General features: G+C 38.1%; 1 protein-coding gene across 1 annotated transcript; it reads left to right on the forward strand.

Annotated features, from left to right (window-relative positions):
• The first annotated feature begins 627 nt into the window (after nucleotides 1–627).
• tmem63a (transmembrane protein 63A) lies at nucleotides 628–18087 on the forward strand. The gene is made up of 24 exons (XM_082504836.1): nucleotides 628–1047; nucleotides 3988–4075; nucleotides 5530–5706; nucleotides 5896–5975; nucleotides 6100–6178; nucleotides 6713–6750; nucleotides 6880–7022; nucleotides 7294–7345; nucleotides 7457–7565; nucleotides 7738–7808; nucleotides 7918–7998; nucleotides 8450–8567; nucleotides 10451–10584; nucleotides 11130–11273; nucleotides 12066–12219; nucleotides 12303–12409; nucleotides 12541–12627; nucleotides 12989–13054; nucleotides 13441–13603; nucleotides 13752–13857; nucleotides 13975–14142; nucleotides 15687–15802; nucleotides 15892–15942; nucleotides 16464–18087. Exons 3-24 carry the CDS (start codon nucleotides 5554–5556, stop codon nucleotides 16623–16625), a joined length of 2382 nt encoding a protein of 793 aa, XP_082360962.1. The 5' UTR covers nucleotides 628–1047; nucleotides 3988–4075; nucleotides 5530–5553; the 3' UTR covers nucleotides 16626–18087.

An 18087-nucleotide genomic window follows, 5' to 3' on the forward strand; every position in this document is an offset into this window, starting at 1 on the left:
ACCTGCTTCTCTGCAGGTTTTAAAGGTGTGAAAGGACTTTTGTCATTCTTCAGATATTAAAAATAGCAGGAAGGTTTGTTCCACATAAAAGAAAAAAAAGATAAGACTTAACAGTAAGACAGAGGTACAGCTTTTACAGACATAACTACAGCAGGTTGTTTCCTTCATTCCAGTTTTTAAACTTATTGGCAAGACTGCCAGCTTTTGATTGATAGGGAGTCTCAGTGTACACAGTGCCACTACTCTCAAGCACAACGCACTACACACCTAGTGTTGCAGAAGTTTTGTCAGCTTTAGATTAGAGTGTATTATGTTTTCACAAATTGATATTTTTAGTTATGCCAATGATACAATACAATACAATAAAGATTAACTTTATAGCAATGACATGTTAGTTTGTGACAGATAATCAAGAAAAAGAAACAAAAAACAACATTTTTGTACTCCCAGCAGGTGTCTTCTGTACAACTTTAAAATTTGTCAACTTAAACCTCATTACCTATGCATGCTGTTTTCGGAATCACGGTTCAAAAAATAATGTTACCATTAGTCAATACTAAAAGACGTGGTATAAATACTTCCCAGTTTTAGGGGGTGTTTTCACTTTCTCTGTGCCATTGCTTTCTCACATGTTTCACCAGTTCAGATATTTTCAAAAATGTAGTCCCTCCAGATATTTACGCATGTGGTTTGAAAGTCTGCAGTAAGCGGATCTTCCTGTCTACTACTTGCTTCCCTGCAGTTTGAAGGAATGACAGGACCCCGAGCGCAAGAAAGCTTCTGCTGCGTCTGCGCATACTCAGTTCATTAAAGGAGGGCAGAGACGGGAGAGGGGCGAAGTTTTACCAGACTTCAGTTATTTAAAGTAGATTGAAGTTTTGTTCCACGCAAAATAAAACGAAAAAAAAAAAAAAACCCATTGACATACCGGTAAGGCTACTCAGGACAAACCTTTGCGAATAATCTGGAAACCACGCCTACACCCTGTCTGAACAAGTTAATCAAGTTGTTTAGCGGATGTTGACGTAGCTTCGTGACTTGGAGTAGGTAAGCAAAGTTTTGTTTACCTTATTAGCACTAGCTAACTCTTTCGTTCTTTAACTATTTTAACCATTGCTTCATTTCGCTGTAACCATTGCTTCGGTTAACCAGTTTACACTACGCGTTTGTTTAATTTTGAGCTTGGGTATTTTACTTTAACAACAGCCTCTTTGTGTGCGTTCAGTCAAACTGTCAAACAGCTGTTTCAGAGACACTTGTTTCACCTTGTGTTACTTGTAGAAATGTCTCAGTCAGATTAAGACTAAACAACGTTGTCCCGCTTTTGTACTGTGAATGTTGTTACTCGTAAATTTATTTTGTGCTAGCGTTGAGTAAAGTTCTTAACTCGTGGCCTATATTGCAGTTTTGATCCGCGTGACTCAGCGTGGCGCAGCTGTTTCAGTGAAGGTGGATCACTAGAGATGAATGTTAGTTAACATGGAGCTAAGTGGCTAAATGACACATCACCAGTATTACTTCACACGACAAAAAAAAGCCACAGACCTTATCAGGTTTCTGCACGCATTTCAGAAAGCAGACTGCAGTACACTACAGGAAGCTGTCAAGTGTTAATCAAGCAGAGGGGAACGCACATGTACTTAGTTTCGCAGTCTAAAAAGTCACATAGTACAAACAAGTAATTGTATAAAATACCACCTACCTAACAGCAGTTGATAGATTCAACTGTATCTAATATGAACAGCTACAAAGACGACCCTGCTGGATATACAAAAGTTATGCATTTACTACACTACACTCTTACTACTTTTACTTCTGTTATAAGATCTCTGTAGTGCTTTTCTCGGAGTTATAACTAGCAGCTGCCAATGCATGCACAGACAGCAAAAACTGATTATCGCAACACGGTTCAAGTGTCTTAATCTGGAATATCCTCTGATTTAATCTAGAGCCGCAAGACTTGAAACTTGCTTTTGAAATGCTGAAAGTTGCAGAGTTGTGAAACGCTACGGCCTATTTGTTTGCTATTGCTCACTTAAAACTCTGATAATCAATTAACTAATTAGGTCATTAAGTCAAATAGCAACTAATGTAGTGCTCCATAGCAAGGTTCCTTCTTACTGGGTACTACAGCTTTCTCCCACAGTCCAAACACATGCCTCTTAGGTTGGTGCTTCTGAGCTGGCTCTTGGCATGAATGTGATCATAAATTGCTGTCTGTCTCACCCATGTGACAGACCCGTACCAGTATCTGTGACAGCTGGCATAGGCTTAAATACTACTGAAACCTTGATTTGGATGAGCAGAAGAAAATGGCTAGATTATTAGCAAACATTTGCTGGTTTCAGCTTTTCCAGCATATATCCTCCTTTTACTCGGGCTGGACAATTCTAAGACTTTTACATCAAACACCATTTATGCAGTTTGAGTCCTGCTGCACTGTCAAGAGGACATCTTGTAAATTGTTTTTAATTGTGCTGCCACTTTTGTGGGGGTTGGGCTAAGAGAGAACATTAACTTTCATTTCAAAATGACGGAGAATTTGCAGCTTCCACATTTTATTGCCCCAAAGGAGGCTAAGTGATCCTTTCTTGCTAATATTATGACTCTTTTGCTTAAAAAATATTAAATAGTTTCCTCAATTTTAGAGTCTTATCTTTGACTTAGTAGGATTTCTGAAATGTACAGTAATTTTACTACTTCCAAAACAAAAGTGGACGGCAGGACTTAAACCTGTGGCCATCCTTCAGGAAGCAGAAGGCAGGGTACAGATTTTCTTCTTTTACCCTGTTGATTTTTATAATATTTATATATATGTTAAAAGTGCATGAAACTGTACATCTCCTGTATTTATCAATTCATTTTAAATGGTACTGAAATTGATTTGAAATTGTTTTTTAGCGTGAAACATGAAAACAGGACAACTCTGCCCACAACCAACAAGACAGGTAGTCCTCTGATCTAAATCAAACAGAAACTAGGCAAACCAGAGAGGGGAAGAGTCCTCTCTGAAGGTAGAATTAAAATTGAAAAAATTCTTCAGCATATCTCTGTTCACAGCTTGACTTAGGCAACCTAGTATCTGAATGTAATGGGTCCTAATTATAGCCAGTTCAATAAGTCGAGACAGATTCAAAATTAGGAAGTCCGTCAGGATAAACCATGATCTTGATGTCCCTCTTAAGAGGATACTTCCTTAAACAGAATGCCACAAGCCTTCCTCAATCAGCTGAAACCATACGTGTCCTGTAGGGCTGGGTGATATGGCCTGAAATCCATGGTATAATTTGAAGCATGTGCGGTAACAATATATGTTGCGATATATTCTTTTCTTCTGTATACCGTATTTCCCGCACTATAAGGCGCACTTAAAATCCTTTAATATTCTCAAAAATCGACAGTGTCAAAAATCTGTCAAAAAATGTTTTAGAATGACTTTGTTAGGCTAACAAGCTGCACCGCTTGATGGATTGTCGGAGCATTACAGTTACCATACTCAGGAGCTCGCGAAGTATTCTGGGTTTAAAACTCTGTTGGCTTCAGGTTCCAAAGTCAAACGAACACTGCGGCATCACTGAGAGTTAAAAACTGTCTAAATTATTTCATCTATAATAAAATGTTCAGTGTAACAATTAAGTTTAACATCCAGGCATCCATGAAAACAGAATTTATTAAATTTAGAAGTTAGCTGGAAGTTAGCTCACTAGTTTCCACCTAAAAGTGATATACCATGTTCTGACTGAGATATTTCTGAAAGAATTCAAACGTACAGCTCTGCTATCACTTCCAAAGTAAATGAAGACAGAAAACTAAACAGCAGTGTCTTTTTTAGGGTTACTAAGTTGGGCTAGCTGGTATATAATGATGTGTTATGTGATCACTAGCGACACATTTATGTTAGCATAACATAAACACAGTGAAGCTGGATGATGAACGCTAACCTTTTTCCATTTGATAAAAGTTAACCAGAGTGTTCCTGATGTTTAGGGACAAATGCAATCACATGGCAGGATGCTGTAAATGGACCAAACTTCAGTCAGGAGAACAACTGAGATAATCCATCCACAATACTGAGGTTAGTCATTAATATACTGCGTCATCATTAAATATTAATGAATAAATGGTAGGGAAATGGAAGAAGCACCGTTTTTGGCTTTCCTAATATTCCAAAACGTGCTTCATCTTCTCCCTACTACTGTCGCTCAGCATAATTTGCAGATGATATTGCTTGCAGCCGCTGCAATGTTTTTGACCATACCATAATCCTTTTGACCGGCTTGATGGTGGGTGGCTGTTGCTCAGGTGGTAGAGCAGATCAGCTACTGATCGGAAGGTTGGTGGTTCGATCCCTGGCTCCTCCAGTCTGCATGCCAAGTATCCTTGGGCAAGATACTAACTGATGCATTCTTTGGAGTGTGAATGTAGTTTAGTTTGCACTTGTGTTTAGAAGTGCTTGTGTGGGTGGCTAATGGGTGAATGAGGCATGTTGCCGCTTTGAGCACTCCGGGAGAGTAGAAAAACGCTATATAAGAATCTGTCCACTTACCATTTACCATGATGACACCATTAACATGCGCTATCGCAGTACCGTTCATATGGTTTCTACTATATACCGTTTATACCGCCCACCCCTAGTGTCCTGTTTGGCAGTTCATAAACCAAATCCTACAACCTCAGAGCCATTGCTTACACATTACTCAATAATAGACTTCAGGTGTTGTCAGTTTGCCAATGCTCCTCAAAAGATGGTATGTACAGCAGTACTGTCTGGCCCTCCTCCAGCTCCTCTCCTGACAGCACTAAGTATGACTCCACTTTGACAGTTCTGAGTAAAATCCTGTCTGCCTCACTTAGCCCTCTGTCCTTTCATCCATGATCATTGTTTGTGCCATGAGTGACAAGACTTAACAACCCAGCTTTGTGTGACTATTAGGTGTGTAGAATGGATTTTAATTGTTTTTTTTAAGTTAGACTCTGAGAAGTTATTGGTGTTTCAGTGTTCAGATATGTTTCCTTCATTTAACCATTCAAGTTTGGCCAGAAATCCACACAAACGGTAACGGTAGAATTACATTAATTACATTTTTTTTTTTTTTGTGATCTAAAAAGACCTGATGTCCACTACTAAAAAGTAAATACAGTCATTAAAAATAATGAAACAATTAATTTAATTAATTATTAAGTTAAAATAAAATTTAATTAAATAATTCATTAAATAATTAATTACATTATGACTATTTATTTATTTTATCGTAACATGTTTCTCAATAATAGCAGTAATTGGTGGTTGATTGTTGCAATTTCAAAGAAAATGTTGCATCCCTTATTCAAAGGTTTGCTAATCGGGGAAATCATTGTTCAAAGGTCAGCACTCAGGGACCATTGGTTTGAGATTTGTTTGTGATCACACAGTTTAAAGCCTTAATGGTGGTACTCCCACAAGTCATCAGTAGTTGAGTTAATACGTCTTCCACTTCTGTGACTATGAGAGATCTCATTTTAATCGTGCAGTGCTTTTATTCTCTACAGAGAGACAGCTGGTCCACTCCAGTAATGAAATCACTGTGGTGGGAGCAAGAGTCCCACCTGCCTGCAAACCGTAGCGATGGCACTGTCTGCTTCAACTCCACACAGAGCACCGTCCTAAAAGGACTCGAATTTGGAGGAGTGCCAGCTGTCCTGCTAATCAACTTCGTTGTCTTTGTGGTTTGTTTCTGCCCCTTTCTGATCTGCTTCTGATAAAGGGAGACATAATTACAAATACTTTAAAACTCAGTTCTTTGTCTTGTGAATACATTCTTTCCTTTTAATGTTTTAAAAGCAAAAGTAAATTCTTCCAATAGAGCAATTTAAGACATAATAGTGATAAATGGTCAGTTGTATTGCTATCCACAGATTCTGCTGATCATCTTCACGATTATCAGGAAGCAGTTCTGGGACTACGGACGTTTAGCTTTGGTCGCAGACAATGACGGGTCAGTTAAGTTTGAGCATAATCTAAGCAGAAGGACATGTGGTGCACATACTACCCAGAATCTAGATTTTGAAATTGTAAACTGAATCTGCATTAGTCTTTGACACAGCCACTTTGTATATCAGGTTCACTGGCTCATCACACCGTCGCTATGGACGTAAGTCATCCACTGGGTCCAACATGGAGGAACCAGATTATGACACGGTATGTAAAAGAATGCCACTAAAAATGAGAATTAATAAAGCATAAAACGGTGGTTGTACTGATAAAGATAAATGGTATCGTTAAGTTAAACTGACTTCAGTTAATACTCGATGTAGTAATGATCAAAAAACAGATTTTTTTTGTTTGGTTTTTTTAAAACACTACCTTCTTTTGAAAATGCATGAAACCCACTAAAACATAAACAAACCATCAAATTAGGATGTGTGTTTGGGATATGAAGTGAGCTCAAGTTCCTCACCTAAACTGGTTCACAGGCTTCACTTAATACATTTGACCGCATATACCTAATAGCATTGCAGGCAGACAGTTTTAATCCACTGGAATGTTGGTTGCTCAAAGATATCAATATAATGTGCTTTGCTAACACTTATGCCCTTTTTGATTCCGTGACCATGACTTGCAATTGTAGGAAGTTGGTTTTAGTCTCAGCGTGTTTTTGAAAGGTGACAAAGGGCTTTACGCAGGTCTTCTTTGGGTATTTTAGAGCAATAACAGATCTCTCTTTTTGTTCAGGGATTCTGCTCTTGGCTGTGGTATTTATTCACAATAGAGTGAGTGTTTTTCTTTTTTTTTTTCCTGTTTTAATCATTGTTTCACTCCAAAAACCTACTTTGTCATCCTTTCAACAATGAGGCAGAATATGTGAGGTGTGATTTTGTATTTGTATGCTTATGTCGCAGTGATGAAAAGATAAAAGCCAAGTGTGGCATGGATGCTGTTCACTACCTGTCATACGAGCGACATTTGATTTACCTGCTGGTGATTCTCACCGTCTTGTCCATCGGTGTCATACTACCTGTCAACATGACTGGAGGCCTTCTGAGTAAGTTTCAAAGTATACCCTTCACTCTTGTGTTTCAAGAAAAAAATCAGCTTAACGGCTGAAGATAAAAAATTTACTGATTAAAGGTCAGGCGTGAGTCAAGCAACAAGAACTCAGGAGCTGAGCTGTCCACTTCATAATCAGTGATTTGTACCCACAGACCATTAAGCATGTTTTTAAGCCATTTTTTTAAAGGTTAAATTCATTGTTCTGTGATATGTGTCTATTCATATTTTTGCTAATTTAAAAAAAAAGGTTTTATTTCTTTCAGATATTGACAAACAGAAGTTTGGAGAGACAACTATTGGAAATCTGAAAAAGGGGTAACTGCTTTATAAATTATGACGTTTGAACAAACCCTGATACCGTAGGATGGTATTTTCTTGTCTTTATTGTCTACTTTGAATAACTGTCCTTCTGGTATTTTCTTGTAGAAACAACCTGTTATGGCTACACACAGTATTTGCAGTTATCTACCTGATCCTGACGGCTCTGCTGCTGCAGCGTCACGTGTCACGAATGAAGGGCACGCGCAGAGAGATAGTGAGTGTCAGAGCACCGGAGTAGACTAGAGTACTCAGACTAGACTGGATGCTATTTGATGTAAATTTATGATAATACATGGCTGGGATGTTAGTTTCCCACTATCCTTTTACATTGGATTGCATTTTTCTGTGAGAAGTGTTAAGTTCCCCTTCTGATTTTCTTTTCTTAGGCCAGAAACACCTTGTTTGTGTGTTCCCTCCCCAAAGAAGTAACAGCAGAAGATGTAAAGACCCATTTCGTGTGAGTAAACAGAATTGTATAATAAAGATTATAATGAAATTCTGGTTTTGTTCACATTTTGTCTTGAGCATGGAGACAAGTAATTGTAACCAACTGTGTTTGTTTAAAGAGAGGCATACCCTTCCTGTCAAGTGTGTGCTGTCACCTTGGCGTATAATGTGACCAAGCTCATGTACCTTGATAAGGAAAGGTAAGAAAATCATGTGTGTATTTTATACTTTATCAGTAAGTTCAAATGTGTGACAGTTTCACATTTGTTTTTCTAACCTCAAAATGTTTTCAAACACTATCTTGTAGAGCATATTCAACTTTTTACAAAAGTAGCGGACCGCCTACACATTACAGCTACAAGAGCTGCTCAGCCATAGCAACCCAGGTCATGAAGCTCATGGTGCACAGATTTTGTGCTGATGTTAATTTCACAGAAAGTAGGCAGAGCAGCAGTCAGTCAGCAGAGCATTGGTGACTTTTATGCAAATTCAAGCATTAGGAAGTGTGACCGGGTTTTTTTATGTGCACATAGTTGTCAAGTAGTGTCAATCTGTGTCAATCAATCTGTGTGGTTTTTTTTTTTGTTTTTTTATTGGTTTTTGAGTTTGTCTTTTTGTTGTTCTTGTTGTTGTGGGTTTTTTTCATCTCAGGATACGTGCTGGGAAAAACCTGTGCTACTATGAGCATGTCCTACGGAAAAAAGGACAACGTGTGTTCATCACCCCCCGTATGTGTGGCTACTTATGTTGCTGCGTCAGCTGTGTGAAGGTGAGCCAGGCCAGATGATCAGAGTTCTGCACCATTTTAAGTTCAGTATTATGTATATAGCGCCAGCTCACAATTACAGTTGTGTACGAAAGTAGGAAATTAGAGGACATTTGGGTCTTTATATCTTTAAGACATAGTAGTTTAACTAGTTAATTTATATCATGAAGAAATAAAGCTGGGTATCATCTGCATTGCACTGAAAATGTATGCAGTATTTTTTAAATAATATTTTAATCATTTACCCAAGGGAAACATATAATTTGCACTCAATGTCATTTACCCTTATATTGTATATTGTATAGCTTTCTTGTTATATGTAAAATTGTATTATATTATTTAATTTTTTTTACTTTAAAATATTTTACTTGCATTTTTAATCACTCTTATATTTAAATGTTCATTTTCTATTTTATCTAGGGATTGAGAGTAACGAAGTTTCTATTCTCTGTATGTCCTGTACATGTGGCAGAATTGACAATAAAGTTGACTTTGACTTTTGACTAATGTAAACAGCTGCACAACTTGGATTAACTAGCTATCACATAGATATGATTCAAATCACTGCAGCATAGTATCTTAAATACCTCCGGCAGGTTCTAATCTCTATAGTAAAATATTATAGTTAACGGTGTTTAACTCTTCACTGAAGTCTCGCTGGAACTGTACAGAAATTAATACACAGTCAGTGGATGCAAGAAGACCATGTGAGACCTTCACTAAGACTTTCTGTACTGTTATGAGTTCTCAGTCCTGACTGAAACTGTTCAAATAAACATTTGTTTGCAAGTGATCAGTTATCTGTTTTACAGCTGCTCTTTTAAGATTTCCTGAGATAAAAGGAAGATTAGAAATCTATAATCAGCTAGGACAGTTGGATCAAGTGACTACTTTTTAAGTAAAGATTTAATTACTGCCACCCTAAAAGCCTGTGGTATGTAATCTCTTAATAAAGATAGATGAATCATATTTAAAAATGAATCATTAATTAATGGTGAAACTACTTTGAGCAGTCTTGTAAGAATGTGGGCTAAAAGGGACCTTAATGGTTTAGAGGAAGCATTTATTAGTTAACTCAGATCAGTGAGAGAGAAAGTCACAGTAAATATCAGCAGTTATTCGAGTTGCTATCCTTAATGATGAATTTTTTTAAAGTTCTAATGGTTAAAGGAATGTTTGGCTCAACAGAGCTCTAACCACTCATTGGCCATCTGTCTGGTTGCAACAGAGCACTTGATGACCCACTGTCATCAAGTGCTTGTTCATAGAATGTTGTTGGGGTTTTGTGTGTGTTTGTTTGTTTGTTTGTTTTGTTGTGTTTTAAGTGTGTACAACTCAATATTCTCTCTAATTTTTGAGTTATTTGCTTCATGGTGCTTGTTTGTGAGTTATACCAGGGAGTTAAATATCCTTGATTTGTTGCCTTCCTTTTTAAGCCACAGTTTCCAGGGTCGTTTGCAGTGAGGCTTTAACACTATTAACAAGACAATCAACCTTTGTAGGAGTAGAGTTTAGATGGTTTGCATTGTGTTTGCACATAATATTGAAGAAATAATGGAGGAAACACTTGCTTAAATCTAGTTACAGCGCTTTCAGAAATGTATTATCTGCTGCTTTGTATTCCAGTATCGTAAAATTAAATGTTATTAGAAAATGATAAGACAAAAGAGGATTTTTTTTTTAAGGGAATATGTTTAAATGTTCAGTTTCAATGCTATGCAGAACAAGATCCATAAAGCATTTAAAGTAGTTGGTGAGCTTTTAGCTTAATCTTCGAAATATAATTAAATATCTACACTGCAGAGTGCTAAATCTGAAAATGAAACTGATTCAGAAAACGTGTACTGTCTATTAAAATAATATTTTCTGTGTTTGTGTCTTCTCAGGTTGACGCCATAGAGCATTACCATGCTAAAGAAAGGTTACTGCTGGAAGAGGTGAGACAAGAGGCAGAAATAGCACCACACTACCCCCTAGGGATTGCTTTTGTCACCTTACAGACTGAGGCCATGGCCAAATTGTGAGTATTAGTGTAACCTTTTGAGGTCCAAATAGTCATAAGTGGTAACCCTAACCTTAACTCTGCCCTGTGTCAGATTATTTCCAAATTAACAAATTTACAAAAAATGCATAATTACATACATATTTTAATAGCCTAGGGTTAGTGTTACAGTTGGGGTTGTCACTGACGGTGACTTAAGTGTTCTTACTATCTGTACTATCATTACTTGCTGTACAGTATGTGCTACTTTTGTATGTAATGGGTCCAACTGCATTGTAACTCATTTGGTGACTGACTGCTGTTTCCATTATTTTTATTTTTGTAAGAGAAACATGCTTTGACAGTGTAACCAACATTGGCATGCCAAGTGTGTCAGTGTTTTTCTGTAAGCAGCAATATTCTGTGTGGTTTATCCTCTTCCCTGATGAGGACCATGATCTCTTAATTGCGTTGTCATCAGATTTCTTATTCTGTTGACGTTTAATGGGAAAATGCCTCGTGGCAATTTTTCTGAAAGCTAATGCAAACGTTAATCGCTAAAAGTTATCATTTACCTGCTGCAGAATTCTGAAAGACTTCAATGCAGTCAAGTGTGGTACCATGAGCAGCTGTTGTGGAGCGCAGCGCCAGCCGTCATCCAAAAGCCAAAGTCTGAAAGTGAACAAGTGGCGCGTCGGGTTTGCACCATATACAAGGAATGTTTACTGGTAAGATCTGAAACACTAACCTTTCACACTGTATGCTCCCCATGCACTCCATAGAATTTTACTCATAAACTAATTTATCTATGTAGATGGACTAAGTGGCAACAATAACAAAATAATAATACAAAAAAATACATTGACTCTGGCAAAATTGTTAGTAAGCGTTAGTATTTGTGGAATGTAGCAAAGTTATCTGGTTTATTATCTGTCACTCCAAACTGTGGCAACATTTAGAAAAAAGGGAGCAGTCAAAAGTACCTTTATTTGTGTCAGCCCAGAATTTTACAATTTGAGCATCTAAGTTCTGCCTGTACTAACATCAAAACCTATACTCTGCACATAGGCTACGTTCACACTGCAGGCGAAAGCGCATCAAATCTGACTTTTTTGACCCTTTGCGACCCATATCCAATCATGGTATGACCGTGTGAACAGCACAAATGCGATATTTTCAAATCTGATCTGGGTCACTTTCGTATGTGGTACTGAATCCGATACATATCTGATGTTTTAGAAAGCGACTGCTGTTTGAATGGTCTTCTTTTGCGCATGTGGGCCGCTTTGAGGGTTCACACTAGAGCGCGTTTGCTGTCACATTTTATCGGCGTAGTAATTTAATCTTTTTTGAGAAAGCAAGCACACAACATTTGTATTCTTAATGTATACTGTTCACATCAGAAACAGGAGACATTTATGAGGAAGTATTCACAGTGCACACCAGCCTTTTCTTTGCAGTGTCTCTTTGTATGTAACTCTCCTGTTATTTCTGTTTTTCACGTTTTTCCTAACCCATAGGGAAAATCTCTCAGTGCAGGGTTTTTCATGGTACGCGCGCTATGTAGCGCTAAATTTATTCCTTTTCATCCTGCTGACCTTATTCACGACCCCCACTATCATTATCAACACCATGGATAAGTTCAACGTGACCAAGCCCATCAACGCTCTTAATGTGAGACTTGCACATGCAAACACAGATAACCATCACAGGTTTGCAGCAAGTCTAAAGGTTGTTTTGTTTGTTTTTTGCCCTAGAGCCCCATCATCAGTCAGTTCTTCCCCACGTTCCTGCTGTGGGCCTTCTCTGCCCTGCTTCCTACAATAGTGTACTATTCTACACTAGGAGAGGCACACTGGAGCAGGTAGAAAGGACACACACACACACACACACACACACACACACACACACACACACACACACACACACAGAGCAGTAGTGTACTGATTGGTTTCAGAGGTAATTTGTTTTATTCCGCTGCCATCTGTGTCTCAGGTCCAGCGAGCAGCTGAGCATGATGCGCAAGCTGTACTTTTTTCTGCTCTTCATGGTACTCCTCCTCCCCTCGCTAGGACTCACCAGGTAATTTTTATTACTGCCAGTTTGAATAAGCACCAGTTTACAAAAAAACTAGGTTTATTGTCTATTCACTGAAACTACTTCTCAGTATGTCGCATACAGCAAGAAATGGAGGAACTCAAACACTTCCATGTATCAGAAGCCATAACTCACTGTTGGCCTACATTTCATAAGACTCGCTGACAAAAACTATCCAAGCTCAGTCGCCACAGCCAAGTGTAAATGCTTTGCATGAAATAAATCCTTTTTATGTTCATATGTAGTTTGCTCAGTAAAATAAAAATTCCCCCAAGTGTAGAGATGTTTAATGGTGTCGGTACATGTAGCCAAGAAAGCTTGGCTAACTTTCTGTGTTTTTGTTTAGTCTTGCTGTGTTCTTCCAATGGCTATTTGACAAAGAATTTCTCTCCAATGGGACAGTGAGATTTGAGTAAGTGAGCTATCTTGAAAGTTAATAGAGTTGAGATTAAGTCATCATTTCTTTGATATTATATAATACAAGCTTTACTAACATATTAATAACTTGCCTGTTTTTAAGATTATTTTGTACTGTGTTCTTTACATTGATTTAGAATATAAATTTTACATTTAAAGTAGGATTGTTGGTTGTTTTATTTACAGCTAGATGCTTTTCTGAGATTATAATGGTTTGATTGAAGCTGACATGCTTAGACAGTGTAATAGTGTAATATCATACAAAATGGGTAAATGTTTTTAAATATAGCTTCTTATGATCCTGGACAAACTATTTATTTACCGAAATTAACGTTTTGCCCTGTTCTTCTCTTTTGGTGGTCTGTGGTTTGATTACACCAGGTGTGTGTTTTTACCTGACCAAGGGGCATTTTTTGTCAACTACGTAATTGCAGCAGCCCTCGTGGGCTCTGCGATGGAGTTGTTGCGGTTGCCAGGGTTACTGCTTTACGTCATTCGTTTGATGATTGCTCGCTCTGCTGCTGAAAGGAAATATGTCAAAGAGGTTTGTAGTGGCTTTAACTGTTATACTTTGCTCTAATTTCATTCTGTCATAAATCTACAACTGTTAGAGAATATATTGTTTGTGAATATCTTTCTGATTCTCCCCTTCGTATTTAGAAGGTGAATAACTTGTCAACATCGTGTTACAGAATCAGGCATATGAGTTTGAATACGGAGCCATGTACGGCTGGATTCTTTGTTTATTTACGGTTATCCTGGCTTACAGCATCATTTGTCCTGTAATAGTGCCTTTTGGTGAGTAACTACACAAGTGTTGCTCCGCTAGATGTTTGTTGTTGTTGTTTTTTTCTTTATTATCTAATAGTCTGTTGACTTTTCAGTTTTTAATCGCCTCTTTTCTGACTGTATCAGGTCTCATCTACATGGTCCTGAAGTACCTGGTGGACAGATACAACCTGTGCTTTGTTTACCTGTCTGCTCGCCTAGACCGCCAAGTTCACCTGGAGGCTGTGAATCAAGCTCTGGGCGCACCCATCATCTGCCTAATATGGCTTTACTTCTTTTCTGCCCTCAGAATGGGTGAGAAATAATCTATCCTTTTTCATCCTTTTTCATAAGGGTTTCTCAAATTATCAAAGAGTCACGAGAGGCAGACTCTGTCCCAGCAGACACTAGATGATAGAATACAGAGAAGTAGAATACCATACCATTTTAATTCATATCCATACAAACTGCCAATTTTTAATCCTCATAAACATGCTATCTGATGTGCATGTCTTTGGACTCTGGCGTGCTAGCTAGCCAGGCATAGATGACTCAAAACCTCCTTGCTGTGAGGCGGCACTGACTGCCACTTTTAAAATTCTGCAACACAAATTATCCATTGTGTTTAACCCTAAACATGGCCAATAATGCTTGAGGGACATTTTATCTCAGAGTCAAATGTACACGCTTTTCCTCTGACCTTTGATGTCCTGTCTACATTGTTTTGCTGTGAGAGTCACAGTTTTATCACTACGGTGCTAGTTCGCTTCTTTAAGTTGTTTTGAGTAGTTTGAGCTCACAAAAAGGTTTATGGATATTTTATTGAGTAACTGAGTCATGATTTCTGCAGAGAGACATTGCTACTGAGTTTTTAAAATGTTATTTTTGGGGGAAAAACTGCTACTTCAAGCATCAGAAGACTAGCTCTGCGTAGTTGTAGTTCAAGATAAGCCAAATGCAGCCAAAAATACAGGACAAGCTTATTTTGAAGATAAAATGAAAATTACACAAATTGATTTGCCTCATCTGTTTTTAATGATAAATTATACATTCACACTTAATGCTTACTTGAGTCCACGTCTTCAGTATTGAACGGTTATTTCAACCCAAAGGCACCCCCCTCCCCCCTGTCAGCTATGAATTAAAGTTTTCCATACCTGTATCTGAAATCTACAGAGCCCCTCTGATGACATGGTCCAAAAAATAAATAAATTGTGGCCACAAAATTCTACTTCGTGCCCACGAAATGCTAATTTGTGGGCACGAATCGGGTATAACGTGGCAACGAATTACACATTTGTGGCAACGAAATAGATAAGATGCGAACATCATATTGATACAATTCCTGGACAGCTGCGTAGAGACATAAGCATAAGAGTAGGCTACACCTATACACCATGGACAGAGACAGTATGATTGAGTTTTATTTTAGGCTGGGAATGAGCTATAAATGCATTTTGAAAAGCCTGCAATGCAAGGAACCATTATTACGGAAAGACATTTAAACAGGATATTGAGAGCCAAGTTGCTTTACAGACATAAGTACGACCTGGACGCCGGGATAGATTTTATTGTCAACCAACTGTAAGGGCCTGGGAAGGATCACGGGTATTGGTCAAGTGTTTCGTGCCCACAAATTAGCATTTCGTGCCCTCGAAATAGTATTTCGTGGGCACAATTAAGTATTTCGTGGGCACAAATAAGTATTTCGTGGGCACAAATAAGTATTTCGTGGGCACATTATACTCATTTCGTGCCCACGAAGTAGTATTTTGTGGCCACAATTTATTTATTTTTTGGACCATGTCATCAGAGGGGCTCCGTAGAAATTGTGTTTGTGTGTGCATGCAATGTTTCAGGTTTCTGGGCACCCACATCTCTGTTTACTTTGGTGGTCCTGTGTATCACCATCATCATCTCCCTCAGCTATACCTGCTTTGGCTTTTTCAAGTACCTCAGTCCACTCAACTATGTGGTGAGTATTTTCTTGTGCGTGATCAGTACTCTGTTGTTTCTATGTCGTCCTGCACAATCAGTGCTCAATGTGTTTGCGTTCTCTCTCAGGTCAAGGACGAGGACGAGGATCCAGGAGAGGGCGTGGACGAAAGCACTTCGGTACTGTATTTGTTCTTTAAAATGTCCACATTATAACTAAAGCTCAGGCATATTTAAGAGGGACCTGAACTTACGTCAACCTGCATGTCCATTCATTTGCCCTATTTGTCATTTGTCCTGTTAGTCATTAATAAGCAATGACTAACATAATGATGAATTACTTTGGCTTCAGCTGCCACAGAAAATGCAACTGCACTTAAATAACACAAAAAGTTGGAGGATTATAGACCCGAGAGAGCTAAAATGGAAGTCTACCCAGTGGATCCTGAGGGTTGTTCAAGTCGTGAACTTTGAGCCTTATTAGTAGTTTCTGCACTTATGTTCAAAGCTGACTCCAGTTTTGTTTTTTCGAAGCTGTATTTTTCCTTTCTGTCTTCACAAGGTCATACTTTGGCCACCACTTTCAGCATTGCATGAATCACATCACATAGAGTTAAGAATTTACAAAAGTCAGTATAGAGAAACACGCTTTTCTTTTGTTTTCACTGCTCATCCATTTTGTCTTGGCTGTACGTTAACAGGTTTACCTTCCCAGAGTACTCAACCCTAAATCACCTGCCAGCATCCCACAAAATGATGATCAAGCTCCGCAATCTTATGGGTCTTTTGATGACACTGCAGCCTGCAGCTTCACACCAGTAGACAAAAACATGGAAGAATCCAACAGTGATTTGAACCCTTGAAGTCAAGATGATCCTTTGTCTTGATCATAAATTTGCTTCTTCGAGGTTTTACAGACAGTCCCGTTGAGTCCAGAAACCTTCATAGATCAGCACCTACGATGTTACAAAGTGGTAACTTATTTAATTTCTTCTGTGAGATAAGTTTATGGTTTCAGGGAAAATGTGTTGTTCATTTTAAAAATTACTATTTATGGGTGGGACTTTTATTGGATATCTAGAGAATGCGTTTGACCAGTATACATAGGAAACAAGATTTTAATATTATCTGTCATAAAGCACAACCAATTGATAAGGACCAACTCACCATGTCATGTCAGTTGTTATTATGCTCATTTCACAAGCTTATGGGGTCCACTGGGATAGCTTTATATGGTTTAATGTTTCAATACACCTCAAGTGTAAATTGCAGGAGCTTTCTCAAACACTCCTGAGCTTTTCTCTTTAATTCTCCCCTCCTGAAAAGCCCGGTCAGCTGGCATGAGGGAGGCAACTAAAGAAAAAAAAGTTTAAAAGGAGCATTTTATACATCGCTGTCACCTTTCTAACTGGTTTGATTCTCAGGTGACGTCACAGCTGTATTAACATCTGGGCAGCAGGTTAAAAAGGCTTTGGAGTGGCAGCTGGTTTGCATTACACCAGGCTGCCTTTGAGTCATTATTTCATGTTTGTTTGAAAACAGAAACCGGGAAATATTGTAATGAGAACACTTTACTGGAAATCTTTGCTGTATGAGTACACGAAGAAAAAGGGTAGCAAACGTGCTAATGTACAAACCTTTTTACCAAAAAAGCAAGAAATCTTCAGGGTCTTTGTTCACCCTTGCAGCCAGCAGCAGAATATTTGGCGTGGTTTACTCAGAGCTGAGACATTTTAGACTGACGGTTAGCATTATTGGCTCTGGCTGGAATATGATGGTGGGCAATGAGCATTTAGATTTATTTGAGGCAGCTGCTCATTCTTTGTTTAAAACCATGGCAAACCATCTACTAGATGGGCATTAATTGATGCAGATATGTTAAGGAACAAAATGAGGGGGGAAGGGGGAAGACATGAACAAATGAATATGAGTCATAATGTTTGCAAAGGAACACCAGAATTAATTTCTCACACATACTGATTTACAAATGCCAAAGGGATTGATTGCTGATTATTGCCAGAGCACCTGCCAAGGGTCTCCTTAATATTGCACTTTTTTGTATCTTTCTTGTGTTTACTAAAAAAAATCAGTTTTTGCTTTTTGTAATACAATCAGTTCTACAGGAGGTGGAAACCAAAACAATGTTTTGATTGTTGGTGTCATATACAATGTTGTCTAAGGTCAGATAAAATTTCTGAAGCATTACTTAATGAATGTTATAAACAGGTCAATGTTTATCTGCGTCAAATGTATCTTTTGCAGCTTAAATTAAGCATTTAACAAAGAAACAAATTATTAAAGAAAACTTGTTCAGTGGCGGGTAAA

This window comes from Aulonocara stuartgranti (assembly GCF_965226115.1).
Source record: "Aulonocara stuartgranti genome assembly, chromosome: 15".
Taxonomy (NCBI): Eukaryota; Metazoa; Chordata; class Actinopteri; order Cichliformes; family Cichlidae; genus Aulonocara; species Aulonocara stuartgranti.

What these genes read in the sequence shown, in the direction of transcription:
- tmem63a (XM_082504836.1), top strand. Translation starts at nt 5,554, where the DNA reads ATGAAATCACTGTGGTGGGAGCAAGAGTCCCACCTGCCTGCAAACCGT. An exon ending in ATTGGAAATCTGAAAAAGGG is followed by an intron (nt 7,346 to 7,456) that starts GTAACTGCTTTA and finishes ATTTTCTTGTAG; the next exon opens with AAACAACCTGTTATGGCTAC. An exon ending in TCAGTCCACTCAACTATGTG is followed by an intron (nt 15,803 to 15,891) that starts GTGAGTATTTTC and finishes GTTCTCTCTCAG; the next exon opens with GTCAAGGACGAGGACGAGGA.